The 22010-nt window shown below is 35.5% G+C and overlaps 1 protein-coding gene across 3 annotated transcripts in view; it reads left to right on the forward strand.

The window, feature by feature from the left end:
• The window catches only part of LOC110030854 (alpha-glucan water dikinase, chloroplastic), a 132960-nt gene that overhangs the window by 9708 nt on the left and 101242 nt on the right, over positions 1 to 22010 (forward strand). For all 3 annotated transcript variants that reach the window (XM_020733796.1, XM_020733797.1, XM_020733798.1), the window contains exons 8-11: positions 10109 to 10447; positions 10524 to 10631; positions 11006 to 11104; positions 11474 to 11614. In XM_020733796.1, coding sequence (XP_020589455.1) covers positions 10109 to 10447; positions 10524 to 10631; positions 11006 to 11104; positions 11474 to 11614 — 687 coding nt within the window. The remainder of the gene's footprint in view (positions 1 to 10108; positions 10448 to 10523; positions 10632 to 11005; positions 11105 to 11473; positions 11615 to 22010) is intronic.

Consider the following 22010-nt stretch of genomic DNA (forward strand, 5'->3'; position numbering starts at 1 on the left):
ATATATATATATATATATATATATATATATATTATAGCGTCGGTGTCGGGCTACTCTGCTAGGGTTTCGTTCAATGGCGATTCCTTATGTTGAAACTATCGGCTTCCTCCACGGGCAACGTCGTCTTTAACGGCGAAGATTCGCGTCATTCGGTTTTGTCGTACCCGACAACGAAGGGCTTCTCTCCTTCGTTCTGCTCACGAGTCGTCTCCTTTTTGCCAGATGCTCGCGTCCTTCGGTCTCTCCTTTGTTCCCGACGACGAAGGGCTTTGTTCTTGGATTTTTTATTGTGCGACTTCTTCTACCTGCCAGACAACGAGTCGCACGACATCTCGCTCGACCACTGTCACGTTCCTTGTTTTCTGTTCGAGATTTGTGTTCCCTGTTTCTGTTCGTCGTTGCTTCAGTTCCAATGTTCGAGCGTGGGGTTTCGCACTTGGGTTTACTTTTGTTCTGATTTGGGGGAATGACCCCGAGTTATGCTGCGGCTGTCTCCAGGTGTTCCACTCCCGGGGCAGGCGGCCGTTCCTATTTCTTCCCTCAAGAATTCATGATGCACATGAATTTTGAGGTGATTATAACTTTATTAAAAAACTGGGAAGAAAGAATGACAAACCCTTTTTGTTTCTCACAGATGAGGAAACAAGTATATTGACTTCAGCATGCAGATATACTCTTGTTGGGAAATTTCTGTATGAAAATCCCAAGCTTGAGATTATTAGAAAGCATTTCAATTCTCTTAAGCTCATAGAGAGTTGGAAAGTTAGTTCATTAAATGACCATCAAGTTCTCATTCAACTCTCAAATGATGCGGATTATACCAAAATCTTTGCTAAAAAAAGTTCTCAAAATCGATAATCGCTTTATGAAATTTCTGAAATGGACAGTGGATTTTGATCCTAAATCGGAATCTCCTATTATCCCGGTTTGGGCTAATTTTCCAGGGCTTAAGGTGTATCTCTTCAATTATGAAACCCTTTATACATTGACAACTGTTTTTGGGAAACCGCTGAAGGTAGATACTTCTATGCTTGATACAACCAGACCATCTGAAGCTTGTGTGCTTGTAGAGCGCGACATCACTCAACCATTTCCAGGGGAGATTTGGATTGACTTCCCTCATCAGGGTTATTGACAGAAGATTGTGATGGGACTTCATCCCCAATACTGCTCTCACTGTGGAATGTTTGGTCATAGCTCTTCATCCTATTATCAGTTGCATCCCCATCTACGACCTACTGTAGCCCCACCTCATATTTTTCAACACATTTCTGCGGAGGTTATACCCTCTTCCTCACTGCCTGTGATACCTACTGCTATGCCCATGACGGATACGGTGCAAAATGGTTTGTCTACTGATATTGTTTCGGAAAATGTTGATAAGGGTCGTTTGTTGGTGGACAGTCAGGTCGTTGCCCCTGGAAGACAGGATGTGGTCACTGCCCCTTCTTCTACTGGAGTGGACGTACTATCCTCTTAGGCTCTACCTACCGTGGAAAAGGTGTCTCCTAATACTAACGACGAAGATTTGTAGCCAAACACAAACCATCTTATTGCTATTAATCAGTTGGTAGAACTACCTGTTGAGAGGGCAGGTGTTTCTCAAGTATTGGAAGACTGTCCTACACAAACTCTGGAACTCATCGTTGCAACTGCCTTTCCTTCTACGGATCAGACTGAATAATCTTCAGAAGAAGAATAACAAGTTTGCACTTTTCGGCGGAGGAAGAAGACTGGGGGAACTGTTCAACTTGGAAACTTAATGAATGATACCTTGGTTATTCCTGACAATGAAACAACACTTCAGAGATTACTATTTGAATCCGCTCCAAGAACCAGAGGAAGAGGCAGGTCTAGACAACCTCGTCCATAGAAACTTGTTTTTGCATGTTTTCATTTTTTGAGTCTTTTGTATCTCTTTTTGTTGGAATATCTTTGTACCATATCGTATGAGTGGGGCATCATCTATTGGGCCCTCTCATATAACTTTTTTGTTTCATTTTTTATTTCAATATAATTAGCCTCAGGGCTTCTTTAATATATTATTTTAGTTTAGAGATTAAAAGCAATTAATATTGATTTTTAGCCTCAGGGCTTCTTTAATATATTATTTTAGTTTAGAGATTAAAAACAATTAATATTGATTTTAAACTTTTTTTTAGTAGCTTTTAGTGTACATTTTTTTATTTTAATGAAATTTAAATAATATTATTTATATTAAAACATCATTCAAATATAATTTAATTTATTTTTATTCTATTTTTTAATTAATAAATTTAATTGATCATAGCCTTGTAGTCAATTAAATTGATTATAGTCTTGTTCGACTCAGTAAATAACTCATGTTCCATTCATTTGTTAAGCAAATTAACCGAATATGTGTAAATTTTTTGCTCTCGGTTTATAAACAAATAAAACACGAACAATCTTTTGCTTAATCATGTTCTGCTCATTTTGGTCCAAATTATTTAAATAATAAATAAAAGATATATAAATATTAAAATAATAAAATGTTTGATATTAGATCAAAAATTTAGTTGGTATAAATATTAAAAAAAAATAAAATTTAAGTATTATATATGTAAATACATTAAAATTGAGAGATATGTTTGTAAATTCCTTTAGAATTTTTTCAAATCCCTTTGGGTGCCTTTTGTGCATCTTTGTGTTAGATACATGAATACATAAAAATTTGGTGGTATGTTTATAAATGCTCGTAGGTGTTAGATATGCAATTACATAAAAATTGGGTGGTATGTATGTAATTGCCACAGCCTAAATTCTACTTGGTCGATGTACTTGGCATTTAGGTTTTAGATATGTAAATACATAAGAATGGACTGGTATGCATGTAAATGATCTTAGAAAATGCTTCCCTTGTTCGACGACTTAGGCCATCGATTTTAAGCGGTTACAACCCATTAGTTTCTCGCTGGTTCTTACAACCATCAATTAGTGGTAAAAAATAGCCGGCAATAAAGTTTCATGGCTGTTCCTTCATGTTTCTCAGACTTTCTTGTAGTGAGAGTTCCACTATTACAAATGGTATCGAAGCATTACACGAGTCTGTAGATAGGAATCAGGTGCCATGGAGAACAAAGTGCTATGCCATAGGAGCTACTTATTACCCAAGATGGGACAAAGTGCTATATGGTGAGAGCAACCTTTTGAACATGTAGGGGCCATCTGTCGAATCATATCTGCCCAGTGGATGATTCTGGTTTTAGAGCACTAACAGAGACATTCATTACTTAAGTGAGGGAGATTGTGAAGCCCCTCATGTAAAATGAAGCTGACTCTTAAATATCAAGACACCTTTTGGGCAATAGTTAGAATTTCGATAGAAACTTCAAAGTTAAGTGTGCTCTTATGGGAGCATTCCTGGGATAAGCGATCTTCTAGGAAGTGACACCATTGGGGCAAAAACTGTGAGGCCAATTGATGGATGAGAGTTCAGGCTGTTACAGAATGTAAATAATCAATTCCATTCTTATTTTCAAATACCTTTAACTATGCTATAGATGAACATATACAGAGATTGATAACATACAATTTAATATGACCAATTGAATTTAAAGAGCAAGTAAATTATTTTTAATATTGCAGTATAAAATTTATCTGAACAAATAACAAGATGTATCAGATTTAAATGAAATCAAATACTAGTATAATTTAAAAAATACGAGAATTCGTCTCAAAGCCCAATGGTTTAATTTTTTTTTGTCTTTCTATTATCAAAATTTTGTCTCTTATAAGTTGACACCTATAATAATGTATAAAATAAAATTAATTTACCGTACATTTGATTCTCTTAATTTTAAATAATTAATATTAAATAAATTATATTATTAATTTAATAGTTTGTATTTGATTCGCAATATAATTGCCATGATTCTTTTTCTAATTTGATCTAATGTAGTATCAATTCTTAATAATCTTTATAATTAGAAGGTTAACTTTAAATTAAAACTAGTCCTGATTGTGAATTTATTTTCTTTTTATGAATTATCTTTAACTTTTAAATTCTTCAATGTAATGCGTAATATATTTTATACATTTAACTATTCTTTAACCTTATAATCTTATTATTATTAATTTTTTTATTGAATAACGCACACATTTAAAAGACTAAATATCTTCTTAATAACATAGAAATTAGGTTTTATATAATTTTTTTTAAGTTTAGACAAATACAAATAAATAAATGTTTCTTGGCTCCTCAAGATGGGCTCAACTTGCAATCAAAACTAGCTTGCTACACTTTTTTCACCTTTTTTCTCCACACTTAAACGCACAGCCAGAACGATCTTCTTGAACTTGGCTCCCTGGTGTGGCGTTCTCTAAAGAGGCAATGCATGTGTAGGCTCCCAAAATTTGCGCCCGAACCCTTGTTAAGAGATGTGTTGTTTCGAGTCAAATTTGCATAAGATAGATGAGAGAATTTGTTGGATACTACCTTGATATTTAATCCTCATTTTATAAAGATTTTAATATTATGGGTTTGAGGTTTCCCATAGGCTTAAACTTTATGATTAATTACAATTTCTGATAATGGAGAACACTTTTGATTAAGACTAGTCATTAAACATTGAATATTCAACATATAATAGCAACATATTTATGTTTCATGTTAGAAGATTTATCACCGTGAGTTTAAAGTGGGCGGTGAAGAAATTATGATAAACTTGATCAAGATCCTATAGTTTTATTGACCTGGTCGTCGTGGTCCTTAGTCAATCAGTTAGAAGAGACAGTGAATCCAAGTTGATCGAATGATCCTTGTCAATAGCCATTGGTTGTGTTGTCTAAGGTGATATTATAGGCCTAGGGTGGACATTTGTATAAGGGAATAAATTTGAATCAACCTTTGTTGATAGAGAGTTTTTTGTCTATTAAATATACCTTTTTGATTCACAACTCAAATTTAATAAGCCATTGGAGAATCTACAGACCACCACCATAACCGTAATTTAATGTGTCATTTGGAGGCAAATCACTTAGTTAGAGGGCTCTGATGGCAACCATTAATTTTTGGGGAGTCGTTGGAATGAATCACTCATGCAAAGGACTCGTGCTACATTTTTACTATCGTAGCTTTATTTTGTATGAATATAGTGATATATTTGACGTGACATTTTTTGTGAGTTAATATTAATAAAAAAGTTATTATTGTTGACAAATTGTTGTGAAGGGTTGATGAAGTTTATTTTAAGCTTTAGGTAATTGAAATTATTTGAATTTCTTGGTTTGTTAATTTCATTTAAAATTGACCCATTTAGTTGAGATTTCAATTAAGATGGTCGTCATCGGGGTGAAGCATTTAAAACACTTGCATGTGTGATTTCTTTAAACTTGCACTTTAATATTTTTAAAAGTATCTGTCTCGTCCACTTCAAACTTTGTGAAAAGGATGATTATACTAATTAGGTGAGACTTTCAACTTCGCCCCTTAGACAAGCCAGTTTGTTTGGAAGCGTGTATAATTTAAATGTCGTGTCTGATTTCAAAATAGAGTTCATGATTTTAAAACAAGTATAGACTTTTCAAAAAGGAAATTTGAATGCTTTTCAAAATGAGAGTAACTTGTGTGAAAATATCATTTTAACCCTTACGTCATTCTCGGACTGTTCAACCTATTCATCATACATGTCAATTTGTGATTTCATATATTTGAGCATGCTTGAAAAATATTGCATGCCTTTTGAATTGAATTGTACGACCTTTATACATGCACATTTTCATTTTGAATTTTAAAAGTCTTTATGTAAGCTCATGTCTTTGCGGATTCAGTGATGGATGTGATGTCTATCTTATTATTGTGCGTTCAAATTCATGATATCTATTATTTTGTTGAATTTTTAAACTTTTTATGAGACTTGATTTTCTCATATCAATGATTGCATCTTGTCTAAATGTGTCTGTGCAAGTTTTAATTACTTATTAGTTTTTTTAATGAAAAATATTGACAATTAAAGAAATCATTGATAGACTTGCTTTAATTTATTTTATTCCAAGTACAATAGTCAAGTGTTCATTGTAGTGTCTTACGATCATTTATGAGCTATCAAATTCTTCATAAGACTTATGTGGGTCCTACTTATATTTAACTTTATTATTTTGAAATGATTTAAATGATAATTTGAGGAGTCACTTTTTTTTTTAATTTATATTAGATATTTTCATTTAATTCATTTTTATTTTATATAAGATTAATGCCCAAATAATCCAATGTAAGTCTTTTTGCAAGTCTTGTACACTCGAAATATTGGCAGTCTTTCGATGTTTATCACGACATGAATGAAAGTGCCATAGAATTTTAAAGGGGATTGCTATTTTTAAGGTTGGAATAGATGATCAGATGACAAAACACAAATTTTATTATCTAAATCCAACACGAATGAAAGTGCCATAGAATTTTAAAACCAATGATAAAGTAACATAACCTTGTTTTAGTGTTGCCTTGTCTATGGTTCATATTCTCTTTTCTTTTACTCATTTTTTACATGAATGATTAAATAACAACATATTAAGTTTTAAAAATAAATTTAGTGGAATAATTTAATTTCTAAATCACACAACTCAAGAAATAGAGATATCATGTATGTTAGACATTATGTAATAAAATTTTTCACATACTAAATTTATAAATAATAACAATGTAAAATAGTATAAGCTTGTTTTTTGTCATTCCATTTATGTTTCTAATGAACACTATTTCATATTCATGTTTTTTTTTAATTAGTCTCAGGAGCATCTTCTAAACACAAGCTAACATGCTCTTCATAAATATGTTCCCCATTGGCACAACCGACACAGTCTACTATTATCTGGGATGGAAAGACACTTATTCACCCTTAGCCAATACATACCTCACCATCACGACAAGGAATTATTATGGTTACACAACTCTTTGAAGTGGCAGACAAACATCTATGCACATCGTTACATTGATATCTCTAATCAATACCATTAGGGGATGAACTCTATCTTTCATCATGTCCATGCAAATATTCTTATAAACAATAGTTTCATTGTATTCTTCATAGCATACTATATTTTTTTATGAGATATTTGATGATTGTTAACCAAAGCATGAGTACCCTTTCTATGAGATATGAAAGTCATACTATCATCATCAAATGCCTTCCTAAGAAAAATTTTTGTGCAGCTTTTGATGCGATAATATTGACATGCATACATCTTGCTTAATGATATTAATAATCAATTATAATATAAATCTCATTGTTATAGAATATAAACCGGAAGAATTTGAATCAAAATAATATTTTGAAGTAAGAAACAATATTGTAATTTTGAAACATATATACTCACCTCACTTTCATATGGCTTACTTACTTTCGTCTTTTTTCTTGACCGTAAAAATAAGTATTTTTAGAATTATCTACAATTTAAGAATAAAACATCTATGCAATTGCAAAAAGCTAATAATAAAAAGTGAGTAAAAAAAAAAAAACACCTATGCAATTTATTTATTTTAAATGGTTATTATCATAAATCATTTATTTGTTTTAATTTAATTGATCGTAACACAATAATCATTTTTAATGAAATCATATTGTATCCTAATGCTATAAGGTGTAAACAAAATTTTAATTTATCTTCAAAATTTTCTATAATTTAGCATTATATTTTACTTTAAGTATTTAAACTATTTTTTGTTGATATCTATACATTATTATCTATCTTAATTAATAATTTTTTTTAATTTTATATTAAGAATAATATTAATTTTTAAACTTTAGATTAACTTTCCAATAACAATTAGATTTGATTATTATTGTTTTTAATTTTTTTTATATTTACTCCAAAATTAGAATTAAATCGTTTAAATTAAAACTTTAACATTTTTAACAAATAATCTAAAATTTTTTTCTTATAATTAAAAAAATAATATATAGTCTTACTAAATTTATTATTCTTGTTATTCAGACAAAATATCATATTAAATAAAATACACTTTTAAATAAAAATTATTCAAAATAACATGCTAAAATTGATGTAATCTGGTTTAAATAGCTTTTTAATACACACACATATATAAAACCAAATATTTTGCTCAATTTTAATATAGCATAATTTATTAATTGATTAAATAATAATATTCACTCATCATTTTTTTTTCTTGTAAACTTTGTCGTCGTTTCTTGGCTTACTAATTGAAGTGTGAAAATATTTATGAGATTGAGAGTTTCTTGACTTAGTAAACTCTTTAATATTATTTTAAAAACTGAAAAATGCCTGTGGAGTGGAGGAAGAGTATTTTGGTCACATTTTTAAGAATAAAGGGGATGCACAAGAGTGTGCCAATTATAGAGGAATTAAGTTGATGTGTCATACTTTAAAATTATGGGAGAGGGTAATTGAACATAGGTTAAGACGCATTACAAAGATTTCTCATAATCAATTTGGATTTATGCTGGGCAGGTCTACTATGGAAGCTATACATTTATTGAGAGGTTTGATGGAGAAGTTCAATGATAATAAGGATAATCTACATTTGATTTTTATTGATTTAGACAAAGCTTACGATAAGGTTCCAAGAGATATCCTTTGGAGAGTTCCTGAGAAAAAAGGTGTTGATATGACTTATATTCAAGTCATTAAAGATATGTATACTAGAGCTGTTACTTGCTTTAAAACCGAAGGAGGATTGACCAAATATTTTCCTATTTCTGTTGGATTACATCAGGGATCGGCTTTAAGCCCATATCTTTTTGCTTTAGTTATGGATGGTCTTACTGGACATCTACAAGAGGATGTACCTTGGTGTATGCTTTTTGCTGATGATATCCTTCTCATGGATAAAACGAGAGAAAAAGCCTAGGAAAATACTTGAATTATGGAGTTCTACATTGGAGTCTAAAGACCTTCATTTAAGTAGAACTAAAACTGAATACATGGAATGTAATTTTATTAGTAGTAGCTCTAATGACAGAAGTGTGACTTTAGGTGATCAAATTATTAAAAGGTGTGAACGATTTATATATCTTGGGTTTGTTATTCAAAGCAATGGTGATGTAGATGGGGATGTTAATAGTGGAATTCAAGTTGGTTGGTTGAAGTAGAGGAATGCTTCAGGCCTTTTGTGTGATAGAAAAATACCGCTTAGACTGAAAGGAAAATTTTATAAGATAGTGGTGAGAATTGCAATGCTCTATGACGCTGAATGTTGGCCTTTAAAAGAGAAGCATAATAATAAGTTAAGTGTTGTCGAGATGAGAATGATTGGGTGGTTGAGTGGGACTATATTAGAGAAAGTCGTCTTAGATGGTTTGGTCACATTAAACGTCGACCATCTGATGATCCGATTAGGAGAGTAGACGTTTTAGATTCGACTTAGATTAGATTCGACTTGTGTTAAGAAAGACAGAGGTAGACTTAGGAAGACTTGGGCTTATTGTGTAAAAAATGATCTTAATTTGCTAGAACTAAATGAAAATATGACACTAAATAGGACGCAATGGAGAAAAATGATTCATGTAGCCGACCCCACGTAGTGGGATTAAGGATTTGTTGTTGTTGTTGTAAACTTTGTCGTCGTTTCTCCATAAATGGACGTCATTAGCCTGCGTGCAGGTGAATTTGCATTTCTAATTCATATAGGGAGTTGTGTAATATGGATGCGCTCTAGTAATTTCAATGCTTCAGACATGTCGACGCACTTTATTTTCTGAACCAACATCATTTAAGTGACTTTGACAACTGTCGAGACAAATTTGTCATCACACTTGGTCAACGGTCAAGTTCGCGCAACATGTTTGTAGCTCATTGCCATCACACTTGGTCAAATGGATCTTGAAGGGTTTTTTAAGCAAACTCGATGTGACTGAAGCATTGACGATATCCGTTTTGTTCACGGAAATTGTTTTACTGATTTTGATGATTATCTAAGCATTTCAACATTAATTTGCAGAATGTCACATTCAACATCTATGTTTGACATCATGTTCGCTTCCTCAAATCATAGAAACTTATATTAATGTCAACAGCGTAGGACCATTACTTTCATTAGCTCACTTTTTGCCTCTTCATTTTGATATGGTTTGGCTTCTCTTATTCTGATTTTTACTTTATTCCGATTGTGTAGTTAGAGTTTGAGGAAGCAAGGAAAGAGCTTCAGCTAAAGCTAGAAAAAGGGACATCTCTAGACGAGATTCGGAAGAGGATAGTCAAAGGAAGTATAAAGAGCCAAGCAGCCAAGAAACTAGAGGATAAACAGCATTTTACTATAGAGAGAGTATTACGTAAAAGTAGAGACCTTACGCAGTTCATCAATAAAAACTCTTTCCAACCTGAAGAAGGGAAAGCTTTTGATAGTAAAAGAACTCTAACAACTGTGGAACTCTGGTCAAAGGGTTTAGAGGAGAGATTTGATGGCCTAATTATTACCAGGAAACTCTTTAAGTTGGATGACATGGAGCTTATGGTTAGATTAATTGTTTTATGCCACTGATTTTTTATTCTGATTTTGTAGTTCATTAATGTATTTTCCATGTTTCAAGGTGCTTGTGGCCAATACGGAAGGTAAAATGAAGGTTTTCTTGGGCACGGATTATGAGAAACCACTGCTTCTTCACTGGGCATTATCAGAGAAGGCTGGCGAGTGGATGGTTAAGTTTCAATCATATAATTCAAGAGAGACTGTCAAAATGGACCTGTGACTTTTTGTCTGTGGTCATTTTAGTCACAGAGTCTATAAAAGTGCCAAATTAGTACTCCTAGTCTTTTAATATTTGCTGAAATAGTCCCTAGAGAGGACTATTTTAGACTCCTTTAAAAGTGTCCGGGAACTAAATTTGACACTTTTGTAGACCGGGACTAAAATTTGGTCATGTGAATTGTCAAGGGACTATTTTGACACTTTACTATGTACTTCAATATATTTTAAGGCGAACTAGTATATTTTGTTTTATATGTGCTTGATAATATTCTTTCAGTATAATTCCTTGTTGAATTTCAATTGTTTGAGCTTCAATGAATGTAGGTGCCCCCAAGCAACAGTTTACCTCCAAATGCAGTTTTGCTAGACAAGGCATGCCAGGCCCCGTTTATTAATTTCTCCTCTGCTGATCCAGCTTTACAGGTATTGAAATTAATTTCACTTTTCTCTTTGCAATTAAATTAGCAGAAACTAGCAAGTACTGACTGAACTTTTTAATGAAATGTATGCTTTTTTTTCTCTTAAAGAAGTTATAGTCCTATTTCTTATGAGAAAAGTGCCAAAATAGTCCTCCGACTGTTTTCATGGGGCCATTTTAATCTTAGAGTCTATAAAAATGTCAAATTAGTCCTCAATTATAAGTGTGGGCTAACTTGACACTTTTTATGAACTCTAGGACTAAAATGACCCTCTTTAAATTATCAAGGGGATTAGTTTGGCACTTTTCTGTTTTTGCTATTGTATCCCATCAATGATGGTAAATTTTTCATCAAACAATTTATTTTATTGTAGTTGCAACAAATTGAGATAAATATTGATGCTGAACATTTTGATGGGATGCCATTTGTCCTTTGCTCTGGTGATCACTGGATAAAGAACAATGATTCAGACTTTTATGTTGAATTTGGCGGTCGAACTACCAAATTTTTGAAGGTTTGTTCACTTATGTTTAATATATTTAAGGGGAATTTACATATGTAGCACATAATTCTTATATATTTACATTTCTCACACCTAAACTTTCATATCTACATACATAGCACTTTGTTGCTTTAAGCCTATGCATGAAAATATGTTTTTCATTTTCAAAATGTGGTAATAATGTTAATTTTGATGTAATAGTAAAGATTTGATTGCTGTGTGTAAATATGAAAGTCTTGATGTGAGATATGCTGTGAGGGTTTCTGCCAAAACCGATAAGAAAAATGTTGAGCAGAATCAAACAAGACTAGTAAACACAAAAAACACAAATAACAACGAGATTTAATGTGGAAGAACTCGAGAACGGGAAAATACCACAAAGCCACACCACATCAAGAAATCAACTATGAAAAATGAGAATTGTTCAAGTTACATCAAACGCAAGCCTCTCTACACCTTTTGGAACTCAAGAACACTCCTCTTCTTCATGACAAGGGAACAATCAAAATGCAATGCAACACACAAAAATTTCGCACCGAAGCCAAAACCTAAACCTTCGAATCACCAAATTAAGCTACTGACATCGAGGCACCACGATAGGGCGGGATGGTACTCCATCGGGCGCAGCGACACTGACCTCCAGCCATGCATTGTCGAAAGACTTGTTGAGTGCAGTGGTGCTCCTCTGGGTGTTGCATCGTCGAGTGCTTTGTTTCAGGACATGTATCGGGCATGATGGCGTTCCTTCAGGGCTCTTGGTACATGAGTGCTGTCCCAGAACCCAAACAGGGGGCCACCTCCTATACCCCCTAGCAAACTCATTTAGTCATATAAACTGTGAGCATTGAGTGACTAATTGATTGCCATGATTAGACTTCATATCATAAAAATTTTCTACTTTGAGATTGATTGCAATCAATTTTGCTTCTCCAAATCTACAACACATTCATAGTTGTGAATAGTAGTGTGGCTCATCCATGGTCTCAACTTTCCTGAATTACAATTGAAATTAGGCACAAATTTATTTTCTTAACCGTTACAACCGTAATCAATATGTCTACATGATTCTGATTGTGTGTATCTTCTTAAAAAATAGTTGACCATATTCTAGGAGTGAACAAATGGAATGATACCTTAGCTGAATACGCTTCGTCTTGACATGAAATATGGTGTTCTTTGCTAGACGAGTAACACTCATACTATCACTATGAAGCTTTTTATTTCCTTGCTTTTTGCTCAGTTTGCCATAAAGCTCTGTAGCTAAATAATTTCCTTGCTAGCATTGTTGATACCAACACACTAAGCTTTTGCACTTGGAAACCCAACTCACTATTGTGTTCCTCAAAATGAATATATAGTCTGTTGTATTTCTTCCACCATCACCATATCTTGCCAGATTTGATTTTACATAATCTTGTAGATCAATCCTCGCACTTCCTTAGAGTGAAGATTTTACAACTAACTGCTGTGTTCCTCAAAATGAAGATATGATCTGTTGTATTTCTTCTACTATCAACATATCCTGCAAATCTGATTTTACATAATCTTGTAGATCAATCCTTGCACTTCCAATGTGTTGACTGTTTCCTATAGTATAAATCCATTTCACCATCTTCTAATAATGTTTCCTTGGCTTTTCTATGTACCTGCTGACTACTCTCATTGCATGTGCAATATCTAGTTTTATACAGATTTGAATTTACATAACCTTGTAGACCATTCCCCGCATTTCCAAAGTGAAGTGTTTTGTTTCCATTTAAATATTTGAGAATCCACTCCACCTCCCAATGATGTTTTCTTGATTTTCGATGTACCTGCTGACCTCTTCCACTACATTTGTAATATCGATCTTGTGCATGATACCCAAGTGATGGTAGTGATTTTAGGGGCCTTGGAGAGGTGGGGGCAAGGTAAGGAAGTGGTTTCTGGATTGTGGATGAAGGACTACAACAATTATGGCCGGCTAGAGCAGAGGGGCAACAAATGATGACAGTCCAAACAATGGTAGTTCGCTGTTTGGGGCAGCTAGACAATAGGAAAATAACAATGGGGAGGTATTGTGACTGTGACAACTATAGTGGAAGGCTGGGACATTGAGGGCAGTGAGTGAGGTTGGAATGATTATGGAAGCGAATATGAAGCAGCTGGAAGATTCTGAGCTATCAGAAAGAATAAGAGGGAGGGCTGGTGGCTAATTCAGAAGGAGGGAAACATGTATGGTGGAAGGTAGGGGGCTGAAACAATGATGACATCAAGCAGGAGCGCTAAAATCACAGGGTACTTGGGTTGAAATGCAGGAATTGCTAGAAGAACAGTATCAATAGTTGTTCTAGGCTGTTGCAGCAGGAAATGACTGGCGGGAGCAGTGTGGGAGGATACAGAAGGTGAATGGGGAAGAGAAATACCTTTTCAGGCAAGAGATATAGCTGGAGCACCACCTAATCCCTTAGATACAACCCTCGAATAGGAAAATAGATTCTAGTAGCAGTCCTGATAGGAATATGAGCCAAAAAGTACCTAAAAACACAAAAATAACATATTTATAGACTTAGGGCCCGTTTGGGGCGGCTTATTGGGGTGTGGTGGCGGTATGAAAACGCGACAGAGGTGTTTGAAAAACACGTTAGGAACAGATTATTCCTTCCGCTCATACGCGCTTACAACATTTGCTTAACAGAAGGAGAAGCGGAGAAGGAGCCACGCCCTGCGTCTACTTCCCGCGTTAGCGTGAAAATTTCCTTCCGTGCCCCCTCCCCATCGCCCTCGCCCATAGCCCTCGCCCTCGCCCTGCGAAGAGGAAGAATGGCACAAACAGGCTTACCTTCCTTGATGCCTTCTGGTTTCTGTCGTTGCCTTGCCCTCTCACCAAGCGAAGAGGAAGAATGGCGCAAACAGGCTTACCTTCCTCGATGCCTTCTGGGCCTTCTGGTTTCTGTCGTTGTCTGGTTTCTGTCGTTGCCTTCGCGATTACCTTCTTCGATGCCGTCTGGTTTCTGTCGTTGCCTTCGCGATTACCTTCCTCGATGCCTTCTGGTTTCTGTCGTTGCCTTCGCGATCGTTCGCGATCCCGTCGTAGTCTTCCCAGCTAGCTCTAATGGCGACTGACGAAGGTTCGTTCTCGAAGGCGAGCATTTTGGGCGAAATCGGGAGGGATCGCGAGGTTCGTTCACGAAGGCGATCGTTTTGGGCGAAACTGGGAGGGGGAGTGACAAGCGAGGGTTTGGGGTAGAGATAGATGGAAGTTAAAATTTTAATTATATCATAATTTTAAGGATCTATAATCAATTATATCAAAATTTTAATTATAATTAATTTAAGAATCTATAATTAATTTGTATATCTTAATATTTGATTAATGAATAAAAATATATCAAAATTCTAAGAAATTCTTCATTAATGTATTAATAGTTGATTAATCAAAATTTATTAACTAATAACTTATAAAAAAAATAAAACAAACAATTTCAACAAACAGGGGCAGAATGGTCAATTCTCCAGCAACAACTATCAATAAGCTATTCTAAATAAGCTCCTCCAAACAACAAGCCAGCTTATTCTGATAATCTGCACATTATCAAATTATCAGAATAATCTGCTTATCAGCAGATTATAAATAATCAACAGCTGCGCCAAACAAACCCTTAAAGTAAATAGGAGTGGACCCCAGTCCCAATAGGTTGGAACTCTACTTAAAGAAATGGTTGAATGACCCTTTGGGACCGATCCAAGCCGCCCTCGCTCGTGGGAGTTTGTGGTATTGTAACAATGATCACACAAAAAAAAGCCACCTGAACTGAACCGCTCCCACGTCAGTACATATCATTGCATACTTCAAACTTTCAACATTTGAAGCATACTTCAGATATCTTAAAGTGACACTAAGGGGGTGCAAATTGATTTTGCCCCACACATGTTGAACTTGGGTAAAGCCATCTCAACATATTTTGTCTGAGACAACGTTAATGTACCTGGTCTCATATCCTTGATGATTCTCATTCTGCGGATTTTTTTGTTGGACCTAAATTTTTTATTTCAAACTCCTTTTATAACTGTTCATTTAAATAATTGATCTTCTTTATATATCTGCTCCTGTGATTAATACGTCATCCACATACAAAAGATGCACCATATAGTATTTATTATGGTATTTGATGAAACAATAAGGAATTGCCTGCCACTTCGTGCATCTATTGTCTGATATAAACTTGTTAAACCTTATGTGCCACTGTCTTGAGACCTTCTTCAAACATAAATAATCTTCTTTAGTTTGTAGAACATGTCTTCTTTCTCTAGAATTTCATATCCCTGTGGTTGCACCATGATTAATTCTTCTAAATTACCATGTAAGAAAGTTGTTTTCACATCCATTTGCTTCACATGCAGGTATTCCATTGCTACTAAGCTCAACACAACTTTGATAGTTGTGATCTTTACTACAAGAGAAAATTAGTGTAGTTAACTCCTTTCTTATGTTGAATTCTCTTTACAACAAGCCTTTCCTTATAGTGATTGCTACCTTCTCATTCATCCTTTAGCTGATAGACCAATTTATTGTGCAATGCCTTTTTTGTCATCTGATAATTTTGCCTATTCTTATGTCTAATTTGACATTAATGATTACATCTCATCATCATCCGTGACAAACTCTCACTTATTTGAGTCATCAACTTGAGTAGCCTCATCATAGCACTTTTCACCACTATCAGTCAACAATAGATAGTAGAAAGAAGGAGAATACCTTTGTAGCAGTCGTTTGATTCTGTTGGACCTTTTAACTTTAACTACTTGAGAGACTTCCTATGCTTCATCAAATTGAGAACCTTTCTTTTCATCTTCTTGATCATTTGAGTCTTCTATCTCAACATATCTAGTAGGATTTTTAGAACTGATGGACAATCCTATGTTCTATTTCTATCCTTATACACCTTCATTTTATTGAAAGTGATATCTCTGCTCTTAATGAGTTGCTGATTCTGATAGTCATAGAATTATAACTATATTTATCTGAGCCATGTGCAATGAAAATACACTTGATAGATTTTGAATCAAACTTACTCCTGAATTTTGCATCAACATGAACATATGATGAACAACTAATTATTTTCACGTGAGATAGATTTACGTCTTTGCCCCTCCATGCTTTTTCAATTAAGTCTTCATTTAAGGGTATTGGCGGACCACGATTTATCAGATAAACTGTAGTGTTCATTTGCTTTTGCCCAAAACTATTTTGGCAAGCCCGCATGCAACTTCATACTTTTAGCACGCTCAATAATAGTTCCATTCATGCATTCATCAACACCATTTTGATGTTGTGTCCTTATAATAGTGAACTCATATCTAATTTCTTTTGAAACACAGTAATTTTCGAAACTTTTATCGCAATACTTGCCGACATTATCTGATTTGAGACACTTCAATCTCAAGCTCATTTCATTCTCAACTATGGTTTTGCACTTCTTAAACACATCAAACACATCAAATTTTTATTTTAAGAAATACAACCATACCTCCTTGGTTTAATCATAAATTAAAGTGAAGATATTGAGAATTTATAATAGACAGAACTAGAGTAAGATCCCATACATCAGTATGCACTAAATCTAGATTTTTAGAATTCAACTTTGACCCACCTTTAGAAATAGTAGCATTTTTTTCTTGACATAAACACAATTTTTACAAAAATCTAATTCTATAAATTTTAAACCCTTAAGTTTGTTTCTAGAAAGTAGAGAATTCTTACATTTCTCATTTATATGGCCAAACACGAGGTGCTAAAGACTTTCATGAACTTTTGTTCCAACTAATCCAATGGATCCATACATCTCATTGATCAGATGGAGGGCACCATTAATGTTTCCTTGAGTTATCATTATTGTCCCTTCGGTTAATTTTCATGAATCACCTATGAAAGTGGTAACATACCCTGACCTTGTAAGTTGACTCAGAGAAATCAAATTTCTTCAAACATGGAACAAATCCAACTTTAAACAGTTTCCAAACTAATTTATTTGGCAACCTAATATTAACATTGCATAATTCAACAATACTGCAGACTTTGTTATCTCTCAAATACATACACCTTCTCTAGATCATCTTGAATGTAATTTTTGAACACCTCTTGTTGAGGCGAGCATAAAAAAAAGCATTTGAATCTACTATGCATGATTCAATACTATCTATGGATAAAATAAGAGTCAAACTGGATTTCATATGTGGAGACATTTCTATAGAGTTTTCTGTCTAGACCTCCACCACCAATCTTCTTCAGAGTTTTACAGTCTTTCTTAAAGGGATATTTTTCTCTTGACTTCTTTTTTGTCTTCCTTATCTGGACTTTTCTCTCATGGACTTGGAATATATCTTTGTGTTTCTCTCCATATTCCTTTTTCTAGTTTCATCATTCAGAGCAGAATTTGAAGCTTCAGTACTCATCTTTCTGTAAACTTCTTCATTCAGTACTAACCTCATAATATCGTTAAAGTTTGGCTTTATGTTTCTTATTGAGTTACTCACCGCAGTAACAAGTCCATCCGAATATCTGACACAATAAAGATAAAAGTAACAGTGCCTGATACCGGAGTTAACCCAAAAAGACAACAAGAAGCAAGTTTTTATTGCTAAAAAAAATAATGGTCACAATCAAACACTTGGGAATTGAGGAAAACAACAAAGACACTCACACAAACCTTCGCTAGGGTGGCCAGGTTGTGTGGGTTGTAGTTGGTGGCCGAAATAGGGGTATGGGTGGAATGTTCAAGGGTGTGGCTGTGGGTGAAAAGGGGGAGTTGCAGTTGTGGGTTTGGCTAATCGGCTATAGGTAGGGAGGGGATTCGCTAAGTGTAGCCGGCTGCAGGTAGGGAGCAGTGGGGCTGGTTACAGGAAGGAAGATGAGTGCGACAGGGGTAGGAAGGAGTCGGCTGCAAGTAGGAGTGCGTTGGGGTAGGTTACAGAAAAGAGGATGAGTGTGGTAGGGGTAGAGAGGAGTCGATCGCAAGTAGGAGTGGAAATGGGAGGGAATGCGAGGAGATAATCACCACCTTGGAGCAAGATAAAACCGGAGCACCATCCATCCTAGGATACAACCTTACTTGGGGAGGAAGTCGCTGATGACAGAAAGTGAAACAAAAACTGAATCCTAATAAAAGAGAACAACACACACACACACACACATATATATATATATATATATATTATGAAAAGCCTAAGGGCTGATTTTATTGAAATAGAAAAGGATACATAAAAGTATTATGAGAAGAGTCCAAAGGAGGCACCCTACCATACAATTCTAATACAAAAAAAAAAAAGATACAGATAAACTCAATAAAATGGTAAACAAATTTAAAACATGCAGAAAACAAATAGCTAGGGACGAGCCAATTTAGTTTTGCCTCTTCCTCTAGTTTTAGGAGCAGAAACAGATGACAAACTTTGAAGAGTCGTGTCATTGCCAGGAGTCACCAAATTATCATCCATTATGTTTTCAAGTTGGAGTGAGCCCCCATTCTTCTTCTTCCGCCGGGAAGTGTAAACCTGCCATTCTTCATCGGAAGACTGACTCATGTGATCCTCGATCTGATTTGATGTTAGCACCGCAGTAGGAGGAAAGACAGTCATTGCCACCGCAATAGGTTCCAATGTATGTGAAGTGTGTATTGTTACCTCTGCACCTGATGCTACCTGAATAGGAGCTGCGAGACTATCCTGATTTTCAGTTCGAACATTATCCGTTGTAGTATGGTCAGGAGAAGGAATCCCAGGGGCAGACACCAACTCCTGTATTGTGGTAATTCCTTCCTCAGGTTGGCTGTCATCAAGTTTGCTGAGAGCGCGTTCAGGCACATGGGGTGCACTAATAGTGTGTTCCTGCTTTTGATTATTGGTTATTAATTGTGGGTGCAATCTGAAACATTTCATTGCGTGTGTCTAAACATCTTGCAGTGCTTGCAGTAGTATGATTTTGGTTCTATAATGATTTTTTGCCAATAACCATTGTGAGCAGATCCAAGCTAGACTTCTTAGACTTCCGGTAGTGTAATATCTCGTTCAATCAAAATCTTTGCAATAGAGGGTCTTGAGAAATGAATTGTAGGTAAATCTGCCTGCAAATATTTTTCAAGGATAGTCCCAATTGCATATAAGATAGGTTGGTCAAAGAAATGAAGCTTGAGTTCAGGTAATATGAACCAGATAGGTGCAATTAGAGGTTCTTGACTGGGATCAAAATTAGGGGTTCATTTGAGCAATTTCATATGTTTGCCCTCAATTGTGATGAATTTCTTTGAGAAAATCCCCGTGTAATCATCTTCTGTGCTCAACTGTATCATAACATGTCTTCCGTCGAAATGACCGACCTGCCAATCCACAACCAGTTTGAAGGCTTCAAAAACCTTCCTGATGATCTCCATCTTAGGGCAACTTAATTGGAACTTTCCAACTAGTGTAAATTTGTATTTTCCTGCACAAGTTGAAATTTCAGCGTCAGAAAAGAAAATTGCTGGTTTGCAATTGCTGTTGCTGGTTTGCCCGCCTTTTTCTCTACTTTCTTATGAGGTTGCAATCTCCATTTCCAACAAGAGAATTATGGTAAATCTACGGGAATACCGCACTATCTGCGAGTTGAAAAGGGGAGCTGCGTTTATGAACCACTGTAGCATAGGAGGGTTTGGTGGGGTTATCACCGGCGAGGGCGAGGGCGACGGCGTAGGAAAGCTCTGAGGCCATTACCGCAGCCAGTGCCAACCTGCAGCACAGTGAGAAGCTGCACGAGTGTCGAACGGCTCTGTCGCCGACCGGGCGGCTCTGTCGCAGAAGTCACAGAGGAAACGCAACAACGGGCGGCTCTGTCGCAGAAGCAGACCAGACGGCTCTGTTGTAGAGGAGACGCAGCAGAAGGAAGGTGCGAGCGGCTCACGAGACGCAGCATATATATTTTTAAATCGGGCATGAAACAATATATATATATATATATATATATATATATATATATGAATATAATAATAATAATAGAAAACTAGGGGAGAGCCTCTCCTGTTGAGCGAAAACCCTAACACAATAGAAAGGGCCGACTGAACTTGAACTCTTGTTATTGAACCGATTCAACACAAGGATAAGACCCACGTCAGTCTTCTGGGGTTGGGGGAGCTTTGACCTCATTCATCGAAACTTCTCGTTCCGTGTAGTGTGGAGCCAAATCTACTACATTTAATGTAACATAAATAATATAGATCTTTGGTAGGTCGATCATGTAGTTGTTCTCATTCAAACTATTTAGAATCTTGATGGTCAATCTGCCTTGTGCTTAAGCTTCCCGAAGGATCCTACTGAAAACCTTTCATTTTTCAACCTGATCCACACTTGATCCCTCGTTTGGAAAGTTACTTTTTTTCCCTAGTTTTATATGTCTATGCTCGACACTTGTGTTTCTAGTTGATGATCTTCTTTCCCTCCTCTTTGATTAACTTCTTAGAATCCCTTGCACCCTCTCCTCAATATCTGCAGCAATTTTTGGTTTTAGGAGTGATACCAAGTCAAGTAAAGTGAGTGAGTTGGGCCATATACGGTCTCAAATGGAGTGGTGCCATGGTTTGAAAGCAAGTTCGGCTTTGGCTAGGACCTTGTCCCACTGCTTAATATTCTTCCCTTCAAAGCATCTTAGAAGGTTCTCTCGACTCCCGTTCACAACCTTCGCCCGATCGTTAGTCTGTGCATGTGTTGTTTTTCTAAACTGAAGCTTAATGCCAAGCTCTCCTCATAAAGTTATCCAAAATGACTCGGAAACTTGCATCTCTGTTGGAAGTAATGGTTCTGGGTATCCCGTGCAGTCTCATGACCTCCCTGAATTACAAGTCAGCTACATGTGATGCATCCAATGTCCTCTAGCTAGATACGAAATGAGCAATCTTTGAGAGTCTATCTACTACAACCGTCAGAGAATCCGTGTTCCATTCTTTTCTCATAAGATCCACCATAAAATCTATGCTAACATCCAAACGTGAGGCTTCAGTACTGGTTATAGAGTGTATAGCCTTGCATTCTACCCTCTAGTTTTGGCCACATAACAAGGTCTATATTGCTTGACGTGTCACTCCATATCTCTTTGGAGTTGAGACCAAAAAAAGTGTTCTCGCACTCATGCAAGGGTCTTGTCTCTGCCAAAGTGTTATGCAAGTCCTCCATTGTGACTCTCTTGAATGATGAACTCTCAAAACGAATATCGAGCAATGCACAATCTGTTATGGTGAAACATATAAACCATCGACCCTATGATACTAGGCTCGCCTGGTAGGCTTCTCCTGACACAGCTTCTTGATCTCTCCAAAAATTTTTATCTTTCCCTTACAACTCCTTCACTATTTGAAATCCTATGACTTGAGTCTGCATAGAAGTGATCAACAAATGATGGTGG

This window comes from Phalaenopsis equestris, unplaced genomic scaffold, assembly GCF_001263595.1.
Source record: "Phalaenopsis equestris unplaced genomic scaffold, ASM126359v1 Scaffold000761, whole genome shotgun sequence".
Taxonomy (NCBI): domain Eukaryota; kingdom Viridiplantae; phylum Streptophyta; class Magnoliopsida; order Asparagales; family Orchidaceae; genus Phalaenopsis; species Phalaenopsis equestris.